General features: G+C 39.2%; 1 protein-coding gene across 2 annotated transcripts in view; it reads right to left on the bottom strand.

Annotated features, from left to right (window-relative positions):
• LOC131226309 (protein BONZAI 3-like) overlaps positions 1-12,324 on the bottom strand; it is a 37,189-nt gene that overhangs the window by 16,084 nt on the left and 8,781 nt on the right. The window contains exons 2-3 of one of the 2 annotated variants that reach the window (XM_058222116.1): positions 7,980-8,041; positions 6,441-6,488 (exon numbers count right to left, since the gene is read on the bottom strand). In XM_058222116.1, coding sequence (XP_058078099.1) covers positions 6,441-6,488; positions 7,980-7,982 — 51 coding nt within the window. In that variant the 5' untranslated portion in view covers positions 7,983-8,041. The remainder of the gene's footprint in view (positions 1-6,440; positions 6,489-7,979; positions 8,042-12,324) is intronic. The other variant, XM_058222115.1, reaches the window with a different exon arrangement.

Raw genomic sequence — 12,324 nt, 5'->3', positions numbered from 1 at the left:
TAGGATGCAAGATGAGAGATCAGTTACACATTAATTTCAGCAATCAACATGCAAAATCAAACATATCCACACAATAGATTCGAAAATTCATATTTATAACACGAATGTCTCACATACGCGGTGCACGAAAATATAAAATAATTCAAAAGTGACCAACTTGGAATTAGGGACTTCTAATCTAGCGTGGGTAGTACAAAAACCACGTGAATAGACAACGACGCAAGTAAAATTCTTGATTGGGAAAGGTTTCACTAAAAAGTCAGATTTTCATTAAGCTTTTCGATGCATGGATAGAGATTTGGGAGTTGGGTTTCTAGAGATTTAAAAGATCTAAGGATTAGGTGGGTTAGGAAGGAAATCAAAGTGGGAAAAGAAGCTAAACGGGGCCCACACGTGAAGGCCGTACGAACGCACGTGCGTGTTTGTGTGCAGGCGGGTCCACAGGCGGGTGGGTATGGAGAAAGAAGAAAATGGATGGATTGGGTTCAGGTTTGACAGATTTATGAAGGTTGTAAGGGGGCGTTTGGCCATGGTATTAGATGGGATTAGGAGGGATAGAATTGCATTTGGTCCCGTGCAATTCCATCCAGCATTTGGAAAGGGTGGGATTAAGTGGGATGGAATTGCATTTAGTCCCTTGGAATTGCATTTGGTCCCATGCAGAATTTCCATGGATTTTGAAATCCACTACACATGTGGACCCCACATTGATGCATGTGTTTATCCATGCCGTCCATCCATATACATCGTTTACATGTGACATTCTGGTTATAAATGTGTATAAGCGAGCGACATCTGTTGCGAATTTGGTCCTTCGATTACAATTCCATGGTCCACCAAACATGATTTTGCTTAATCCAGTGTTTTCCCATAGCAAAAATTTTATCCCAAACATGGGATTGGATGGCTACAATACCATGGTATTTCCAGACATGCAATCATTGAGCAATAATGATGTTAATCCCATCTAATACCATTTAATACCATTCAATTCCATGAACCAAACACACCCTAAGGGAAGCGAAAGGAGGAAGAACATAGACGAAGAAGAAGAATACATTGTTGAAGAAGAGAAAGATGAAAAATGCACCTTGGGGAATCCACCATCAAATGAGCCTCTACCCTTCCACAATTTATTTGGAAGGGAGGGTTTCTCACAAACCCTAAAAAATAAGGAAGAAAATTCCTTCGCACAAGAAAGTTTCTCTTATTTTTTTCCTTTCAACTTCTCTACTAGGGTTGAACGTCCACCCCCCTATACTTTTATAATAAAATATCAAAATAATTACAACTATGCCGCTCAAGTAAAATGGCTCATCATCCAAAATAAGGAAACTAAAATACTTATTATCAATCTTAATCATCAAATAAATCCCAAAAATAACAAAAAACATAAAGATAGCAAGAACAGAGTCCAAGGGGCCCAGATCTAAAAGATCTGGTGGCCCAATGGCCTGATCAATAGTATCCAACGATCAAATCGACACGAAATAAAAATCTCATGACTAAAATGGCCTCCCAAGCATCCCGCATGCATCATCCCAGAGTGGGGTCTTCCTAATATACATCCAATGCATGCCCAGCGGACCCCATTTGGAACTCGTCTCTCATACACAAAGAAAGTTGCGTTGATGTGAGTAGTTGTCTCCGTCTCTAATACACCCGAGTAGGTCCTCTGATATCCTCATCAATTCTCCCCGGCTAAGAAGAATTCACCAATGGCAAAATAAAGCTATGATAACGCTCGAGGAGGTCAGGATCAGTGCACTGGAACTCTGCCTCTGTAATCTAGGTATTGTCTAACTCCTGCCTGTTCTTCCACTTCACGAGGTATTTCAAATATCCTCCATGGCAGGTAAAGACCGCTTGGTGGTCCAGAACACCATCGATCTCTTCTTTCCGACCAAGTAGTGGTGGAAGAGAGGGCAATGGGTGGGAAGTAAAGTCTGGTAAAGGAAATGGGTTGAGGACGGGGTCAGGAACACCATCATCTGGGATATGAAAAAGTCTCGCAGGAGGGCCAAAAGATGGATGTGTGGGTCTGTCAGAAGGCACAAGGTCCTCCACGTTGAATGTTGCATTGATGCCCATGTCAGATGGATCCATCACATACACATTAGGGCCCGCTCTTGTCAAAATTTTATATGGACCTACACTGCGAGCATGCAATTTTGATGCGGACATTAGTGGTGCACCCTTTAGAGTGTACCAAAGGAGGAGGCGTCACCAACAGAGTACCGAAGCGGAGGAATTCATGTGGATGGACGCCGGGTCTATCGAACCCACTTTCTGATGTGCTACGAGTGCAGAAGCGACACGACCACACCCTGACCACAGATCCATGGGTCGGATTTCACACCCTGCCACATGGGTATTTTAGTTTTAGACGTTTTTTGTTATTTTTTCTTGTTTCAGGGGCTTTATTGCACTTTCTTTATTTTTTTCGTCTTTTTGTTATTTTTCTTGTTTTCAAGGGATTTAGTGCACTTTTACTTTTTGCATGGCTTTTATATATGTGTGTATATATATGTATGTGTGTGTGTGTGTGTGTGTATATATATAAAATGAGAAACTCTATTTTAATTATTATTGAATGAATAAAATTTTAAATCTTTTCTTCCTCTTTTATCAAAAGATTAGGGTTTCAGGATTAGCCCTTGGGTGTTGAGGATTCCACCTGATTTTAAGTTTCCCTCTTTTTAGATCTTTGAGGTGCAGAAAAATGTAAGAATCACCCGCCTTCTTTTCTTTTGATTAAAAAGGATCCATACTTTCTTCATCTCGAACCCTTTATTCTTCACCCCTTTCGTTCCTCTCTGAATATCTCCCTTTTGGTTTGAACGGAAAAGAAGGATGGTTAGTCAATAGAATCAGATCCAAACTTGACTATGGACTAACTAAAGCTATATATGGGATATCCTCATATCCCTAGGTCCTCTCTTTTTACTGTTTACGTGATTTTATGCTAAGGGGCATGATCCTGACGGAATGACCTCATCTTTATGTTGAGATTTACCTAATCCCGTTGATTGGAAATTGTTAGTTGATTAATGTATTTATTTGAATATTCTTTAACCTGATTATATACGCATCTAGGATTAGGTCATCGCATGTCCTTGTATCAAATTTCCTCATGGTTCCCTCTGGGAATCGTTCGAGCCTAATGCGGACCATGACATAGTCACCCACCTGAAACTCCTTGAACCTTCGACGTGAATCTGCAGAGATTTTATAATGTCGATTACTAGCATTAATGCGCTTCTTGATCTCACTATGCAAGTCATGAATATGCCGTGCAAATGCTTCTGCGAACTTAGATGGCCTATGTGAAACGAACATGGGTATGAGATCTATAGGCATTCGAGGCTTGTACCCAAATACTATCTTAAATGGACTCATTCCTATGGACCCATTGATGGAATCGTTGCATGCAAACTCGGCTATGGGAAAAACCACATCTCAGGTCCTAATATGGTCTCCTGCCAGACATCGTAGCAAATTCCCCAAGCTTCGATTGACAACCTCCATCTAACCATCAGTTTGAGGATGGTATGCCGAAGAGAACTGCAACTTAGTTCCCATCATGTGTCATTGATTTTTTCAAAAAATAACTCATAAACTGCACATCTCGATCTGACACAATGGTCTTCGACAAACCATGCAGACGAACTACCTCCCCAAAGAATATCTTAGTCACGTTTGTGACATCAAACGTTTTAGAACATGGGAGAAAGTGAGTCATTTTCGAAAAACGGTCCACAACTACAAAAATAGAATCGTGCTTTTTAATCATCTTTGGGAGCCAAAGCATGAAATCCATGCTAATATCAACTCATGGGGCGTAGGGGACTAGCAAAGATATATATAAACCGGTGTTCTATTTCATCTGCTTTGCCAGCTGACAAGTCCTACATTACCCTATAATGTTAGCCACATCTTGCTTGAGACTTGGCCAATAAAAGCGCTCTTCTACAAGGGCAATAGTCTTGCCACACCCAAAATGACCAACCATCTCTCCAGCATGAAGTTCCCAGACAAGAAAGTCATGGAGGGACGTACAGAGTATACACAATCTAACACCTCTAAACAAAAACTCACTGACCAAGACAAACTCACCACCACCCCTAGACTGACCATCTAACAACGATATGTACACCTCTCAAAAATATAGGCAACTAGGATAATATTCCTTTAATTGTTTAAACCCAGTGACTTCAACACTCATGGAATGGAGTAATGCAACCCTACAACTCAACGCATCAATAGGTTTATTCTCAACCCCGGCCTTGTGCTTCAACACTTTTGTGTACTCTTGAAAAAATTGGACTCACTTGGCATGCCTCAAGTTCAACTTCTTTTGCAAGTTGAGATAGCGCAAAGTCTCATGATCAGAGAATAAGACAAACTCCTGGGGTAATAGATAATGTCGCCAATGGCGCAAGGACTGCACTACCACATAGAATTCCTTAGCATAGGTAGAATACTTTTGTTTGGCTTCATTCAGTTTTTCGCTAAAGAAAGTGATAGAGTGCCCTTCCTAACTAAGCACTCCACCTACATCACAAGCGACCTCAAAGGCCTTAACAAAAAAATAAAAAATCTGAAAGTCACATGACAAGAGCCTCAATCATCTTGACCTTAATCTCCTTGAATGCCATAGATGCTGCTTTAGTCCATTGAAACTCACCTTTTTTAATGCAATTGGTAATGAGAGTCATGATGGAACTAAACCCTTTAATGAACCGTCTATAAAATGTGGCTAAGCCGTGAAAGTTACACACCTCATGAATATTACGCGGCTTAGGCTAACTAACTATGGCCTTAACTTTCTCGAGATCCGCAAACATGCCCTCAGATGACACGATAAAACCTAAGAAGATGACACTACTAGACAAAAACGAACGCTTCTTGTGATTGGAATATAACTTCTCTACCCTAAGGATCCTACATACTTGCCTTAGATGGTGGAGGTGTTGTTCCTTAGTCATGTTATAAATAAGGATGTCGTCATAGTACATGACTAGGAACTCTCCCATTAAGGGTCTCAACACTTGGGTCATCACCCGCATAAATGTACCTGGGGCATTGGTCAGCCCAAAAGGCATGACTAGCCACTTGTACATCACATCCTTCATCTTAAAGGTCATTTTCCACTCATCACCTGGGCGAATACGGATTTGATGATACCCACTCTTGAGGTTTATTTTGGAGAAAATTATGGCATTGGCCATCATGTCCAACATATCGTCAAGACGCGGTACAGGGAACCAGTACTTAATGGTAATCTTGTTGATGGCTCTGCTATCCACACACATACGCCACCTACCATCCTTCTTGGGCGTCAGAAGGGCAGGCACAGTATAGATATTTTCAAGTTTCTTTTTCTTTTCTTTTTTCTTTTTTGGACATTTTAAACACGCACAGAGAGAGAGAGAGAGAGAGAGAGAGAGAGAGAGAAGTTTATCATAAAACTCAAAACTAGTATTAATGCCTAACAGAGAAAACCTTACGGTGAAAACCATAGTTTTTTGGTTGCTTCCGGGGCTAGTAGCACGGCAGAACCATCATCTACAAGACTTGAGCCCAGGTCTTCCCTGTAGAGAGAGCACCCACTAACCAACTAGGCTCTCAAGTTGGAGGCTAAGCCATTTGCTAGTACATTGACTAAGCCATTTGCCTCCACCAGCATGGAAAAACAAGATGTATGACATGGAGACAAAGTCACAAATCTCATTGAACAAGAAGTTCAAACTCCATAGCTCAGAGAAGTGAGAATTTGTTGACGAAATGACATTTTGTGAATACCCTTCCATGAGTATCGATCACAAAAAGCACTAACAAAAGTACCTATAGCTTCCTTAAGGGTCACATTGCAAGCCTTTCCTAAGACGGCCGTCCTAAAGAAGCACAAATGGAGGACACTCTTATAATCTCTTAGAATTTCCATCTCGGCAATCACTAAGGTTCACATTAACCCCAAGTGGTTAGTAAAACTGAACCCCAATTCCACTTCAAACTTTTTTCTTCAAAAGCACTCATCAAATGAGACTTCTTGTCTTTACAATGAAGACAAATAGCCAAGTTCATATATATATATATAGGACCAACTAAGCAGAAAGCACCATAAGATCCCCAAGACCACAATATTTACTTGCACTCGAAAGAAGAAGAAACTGGAACATAAATAAGTATTTCAATACACCAAATTTTATAAGAACTTAGCAGCAACTAATGCAGAAAGAGCACCACAGAATTCAGATGTGTTTATTAAAAAAAAAAAAAAAATTTACTATGCAGAAAGAGCATAGTCTAGATCAATTCATAGATAGATCTCTCTCCATATAGATAGGTATCTCCATGGATATACACCAACTATTCGAATTTGTTCTGTAATATCAAAAACATAATACACAAATGGCACAATGGACAGGAAAAAATACCTTAGAGAGGATGTCAAGATCACGTAGTTTTGAGGCAGATAACGATAGCTGCAGCACATGTTCAAAGGTAAATAAACAACTATGCTGTGAAGAACAACATATAAAGGACAATGAAATGCAAACTCAATCGCATAAAAAGAAATGAAAGGATAATGAATACACATGCGCACACAAACACACCCAACTATCAAGAAATGAATCTTTAATGATAATTGTTCTTATTCGAAACGTACATTGACGTGACTGGATTCCATTGAAGATCCAGAAAAAAAAAAAAAAATCATTTCATTTTTTTACTCGAAAAGTACGTTGACATGACTAGGTATAAGAACTAATTAATGAATGGCATTGAAATATCATGCTAGAAAGCATTTCATACAAAATCCTCTATGAAGTTAGATGTGCATACACGCATCACATAGCAACAAGGTATCCAGCAATGATAATGATAGGCGTAACGGCCAGACTGGCTGTTACAATACGAGCTGTATCAGTCGTTACAGGCCCATAACGACTGATACAGCCCTGTTACTGCCAAACAAAAAAATTAAGGGGAAAAAAAAAAGTGAGGATCCCAAATATGTATTCTTTGCTGTTTTTAAACATTTATCTGACGGTGTAAAATGGGTCATTCTTTGGTAAGAATGCCAGCATGGGCTGCCTGAGTGCTATTAAATTAATTGACTCTAAAAACCCCATATTTAATATTCTAAACATTTAATATTAATATGTAATTGATATTATAAAACTTCATATAATCATTTGCACCATTTACTTCAAGAAATTTGACGAAAAAGTTAAGATAAAATTCGAAGAATAGCTTCTACCTGACCTAGGTACAGTTGAGTGGCCCAAATATGACTCAATATTCATGCAACCCATGGAATTCATCCCACTAATGCATATCACTGATCATTTTACACCATTTTCCTCAAGAAATTTGAGGGAAAAAAAAGATCTGCTGTTATTTAAGTGGTAGACTGTGGGTTTCAACACTGAGGTCATGGGTTCAACTACCCATGTGGTGTGTGTGGGTGTGTGTTCGAAAAAAAAAAAACCCAAAATTGCTCAAAATGGCCAAAAATACCAGAAAAGAGTACTCAAAACCATTGATTGAATGCATGCATCTGTAAAATCTAAACACCAAACATGTCATTCATCGACCTAAAATTTTAAGTAAAAAAAAAAAAGAAAATCACTAGAAATTATTTACAAGCAATAAAAATAAAGAAAATTTTATGAAAAAAAATTTGCAAATATGCCCAAATTGAACTCAGATTTAGCAAAATTTGGTTGATTTGACGATGCTGAATGACATAGATGCAGGAAGTAGGAAAAAACAAAGATGAGTTTTTACATTTTTTTTCAACTCTCCCCAGAATAATCGATACAAGTGCAGTAAAAGCATTGTAAAGGAACTATTACAGCTTGTAACAGCCGTGCACCATTAGAGGCCAAGTTTTTAACTGGGCCATTACATACATGTATCATGTAAACACACCCACCATTACCATTACATTATGTAACTGTTTTTAATACCATGTTGAAGCGGCAAATGAAATGTGGCTTCTGCCTAAATTGCACTCGGCATTTCGTTGAACCTGCCAATAAAATGCCAGCAACACAGTAACTTCCAAATGAAGCCTTAGTTGTTCAATTGACTTCTACAGTCTATGCAGTTTGTTATCAGTTATTTGCAGAGGCATCTCTACCATGCCTCGAAGATTTCATTTCATTTCAAAGGGAATTAAATGGAGTTTTCATTCACCACTCTAGTTACCAACACTTGGTTGTAGGCGCCCCAAAGTCCGATGAACCCTTCTTGGTTAAACCTTTCATTTTCTTTTCTTTTCTTTCTCTTTTCTGAAATTAACACAAATTCACCCAAAACAAAAGCTAACAGGCGGTCAATTGCATGAAGCTTTCACTCACATGGTCCCATTTCTGCTGGGCATCTAAACATCCAGTCGAGGCCCAAATTGGTTCCCATTAATGTCTGATTGAGTGACCAGGCCCATTCAATGGTCCAGACTACAAATTAGGCCCACGCAACCACTGATATTGAAGATCATGTTAAGGGAGAGTTCTGTACACACCATTCTCATTGGGGCTGGGCATGGATTTTGAACTGGTTGGGTCAGACTTTCAAGTTGGGCCTATTTAAAATTTTGATTTTGCTAGGGCCAGGCTTGGCCCATTGCTAGCCTTAATTGGATTGACTTGATCATGCACTAGCTTTGACTAATCCTTAGAATTTAGCCATAACTTTTTGGATTTTTTATCCAAAGAAAAAAGTTTTGGCCGTTACAGGGTTGTATGGGCTAACACAGGCTGTATAGATCTATACACGCCGTATCATATCACCCAGCACTCTGGTTGTTATGCCAGCTCTTACTGTTATGAAACATATTGGATATCCCATGGTCAACTAATTTGAGCTTGATTATCAGTTTTGAGGCAAAACTGAGGCAATTAATTAGATGGTCTCAATAAGTATATTTAATTTCATCAATGAAATTCAATTCCTTTGATCTTACTACATCGCTAGCATTTTGAAGCAGACACTTCCCTCTCTTTCCCCTTGAGTCTATTTCCATATTTTCACATCCTCACCTTGGCAAGGAATGAAAACATCATTAAGCACCTCCATTAGCTTAATATAAACTTTCCCTACTTCACTGCTTAGGTTTCTTCTAATGCAATATTCCAAACAAGCCTACCCTCAAATTTTCATAACGCTCTCCAATAAGTTGCCCTTGATGGAAACCACCCTATGGAATCCTGGGAAATGGGAATAAATATATTAGAGATCCCTACCCCAACCAAAAATCATTCCATAACTGCACCCTATCTACTGCACTAACTTCTCCATAGGCCATTTTGATCTTCTGCAAATCTCCACCACTACTTGCACAAAGGGCTCTAAATTCCTTTCCCTTATCCTTCATACCCCTACCTCCCTTCTTTTTTGGACTTCACCATTTTGGATCACTTTATCAAATGGTAAACATGCTTCTCTCCATTACCATCCTGTATGATGCCCCTTGTAATTCTCAAGTCACTTCGCAAATTACGTTGGGATTCTAAAGAGAGATAATAAGTAAATTGGAAGGTTAAATCGCATAGTTCTATGAATGTCATCTGCCCATAAGGAAGAGATTGTATACATGATAAACCTTTTTTTGAATCTCTTGACAACTAGATCCCAAATACAGATTGAATTCATATTACACCCCCAAGGAGCTCCATATACAAAATATAAGCTTTGTTCTTTGCAACTCTATCTCAGAGAAAGATCAGTAACCTCATATCATCAACACCAATACGACCCAACCTGCTTTTGTTAGATTCAAACATGACTATGAAACTACTTCAAAACATCGAAACATATGCCACTAAGGTTGAAGAGTTACTCAAGGTTCATCTACAAATTGTGCTCACCATAAAACGTTTTAAGAAGCCACACGCCTTCACTTCTGAGAAAAGGCTATTTGAGACCTTCCACCACAATCATAGATAGAAATGGGAAACCTTGCTAGAGACTCCTAGAATTCCTAATAAAGAATGGAGTTGAGAAGCATTCTTTCATCCAGCTTCTCCTTCATTCTCAAAGCCCAATCTTTCTATGGGGACAAAGTTCCACTCAACATCAAACGCCTTATTTGATACAGGACAATTAACCACTTGCTCTAAAAGCTCGAATTGTTGGAGCATGGCGAATCAATCCCTTTATCCTATAGCCCAGGCCCCACATCTCATGAGTTCGGACCTCGGCCGAACCCCCCCCCCCCCCCCCTTCGTGGGCCCTAAATCACATGGGTACTGCCTCACACGAGCCACCCGCCTCACATGGGACACCCACCCCGAGTGTGCCCCTGCATCCCACAGGCAACCCCACTTGAGCCCGGTGTGAAAATGCCCCTACATTAATCACCCCCGGTGAGGAGTCTCGAACACGAGACCTCCTGCTCTGATACCAATTTGATGCAAGACGGTCTAAATTAGAATGCATGCATGAGCACAGAAATTATCCAGCGAAATAAACTAAGCAAATCAATTGAAATATTCAACATTCCACATCATAGTAAATATAATAACAAAGGAAACATGCAATAGTTGAAGACCATCATCACAATCCTGCATTACCGTATTCAAATCATGTGTGGATTGGATCCGGCGAGGGATGGGACCTCCCAATCTTGCATAGTTTCAATCCAACAACGAATGCAACTTCTCTAGTCCAAGAAATCAAAAGATTTCTGGAATAGGGACGGCTAGAAAATCTGAGAGAGGGTTGAGATCAATTCTTAGATTTTCAGGGTAAGGGGACTTTAAATAATCTAATTGTAAAGAGTAGTAACCAAAGAACACTAGGCATAGAAAGAGAAGAAGAAGGTTGAAGGGCTAGAAACAGAATTTTGAAGAAGAAAATAGATTAGGGGAAGAGAAGAAATTACCACGGAGAGAAAGGGGAAGGAGGAACCAAGCTTTCATTAAAAAGAATCATTAGGTTTAGGGTAGAAAACACTATTTATAAAATTCAGATTTTAAAAAATGACTAAACTACCCCTATAATTTTTTTTTAAAAAAAAAAAGCACAAAACAAAGCTTTTTAAAAAAATCCCACATAACAGATCAGTCTTTCAACTCATCCTACACGTGTGTCCTCCTAATGTGGGGCCTTAAATTAATCCCGGGACACGTGTAAGATCTTCAAAATCATCATTAGTTGTGCCACGAACCATCATCAAGCCATAAAGATGTATTCGCTAGCCGTCTTCATCATTGATAAACTTTGAAGGGTTTGATGTCCTCATCAACTCCCCTCGAGTGAGAAGAACTCGGCTCCGACGAGTTAAGACTTTTACCCGTCTCGAGAAAGTCCGAATCAATCTGTTGCGGTTCCGCTTCCGTTAGCTACGTGGAATCAGATGGTGGCTTGTTCTTCCATTTGACAAGGTACCTTTGGAAGCCCTCATCTCATATGGAAACAATCTCCTCATCCACTATACCTTCAATCTCTTCCTTACGGTCAATTGATGGTGAAAGGAAGGGGTGGAGTGGGTTGAGAAGCCGAAAATTGGCCAAAGGTGAGAAGAAGAAACAATGGAAGGGTTAGGACGGAGTACTAAATCTTCCACATTGATCGTCAGATTTATTCTCATTTCAAGGGGAAGGTCCACCTTGTACACATTAGACCCAATTTTACGTAATACTTTGAATGGTCCAGTACTACGAGCTTGTAATTTCTTAGCTAAACCCTGAAGAAACCGCTCTAGTCTAATCAAGGTGTCCCGTATCGGTATCGGTTGGCGTAACGGTGACCTCCAAAGCCGATACGGATATGGGGGTGTAACGGTGATACGGGGGCGTAACGGCCCGTAACGGCGCAAAAATTTTTTTTTGCCAAAAAAATATGAAAAAATATGGATTAAATCCGGAATATTCTAAGCATTCCAAATATGCATTCATTTATAAATTGGAACATGTTTATGGTGGTGTAACGGTCCACTCTTTGGTGAGAAGTTGTATCGGACTGTCTGATGAATTTATGAACCAGATAACCTAAATTTGATTACAAAATTCATATATTTAATTTTCTAACTATCTACTATCAATGATAGATATATTAGAATGAATGTAATATGAAAATATCTAATATTTAGGTGTTTGCAATTATTTTTGAGGGCCAAAATTCATGCGTAAATAGAAAAAAAATATAAAATGGCACCCCAAATATGTAAAATGCACATTAACATGTTCTACTATGATTAACACATCATATGGCATCATTAAAAAATGATTTTTTGAATTTTCAAAAAAAGGGCCGAAATAAATGCGTAAATAGAAAAAAATATAAAATGGCACCCCAAATATGTAAAAT

The sequence above is a fragment of the Magnolia sinica genome, chromosome 14 (assembly GCF_029962835.1).
Source record: "Magnolia sinica isolate HGM2019 chromosome 14, MsV1, whole genome shotgun sequence".
In the NCBI taxonomy this organism is placed as follows: Eukaryota; Viridiplantae; Streptophyta; class Magnoliopsida; order Magnoliales; family Magnoliaceae; genus Magnolia; species Magnolia sinica.
This window is presented reverse-complemented; position numbering and strand designations above follow the sequence as displayed.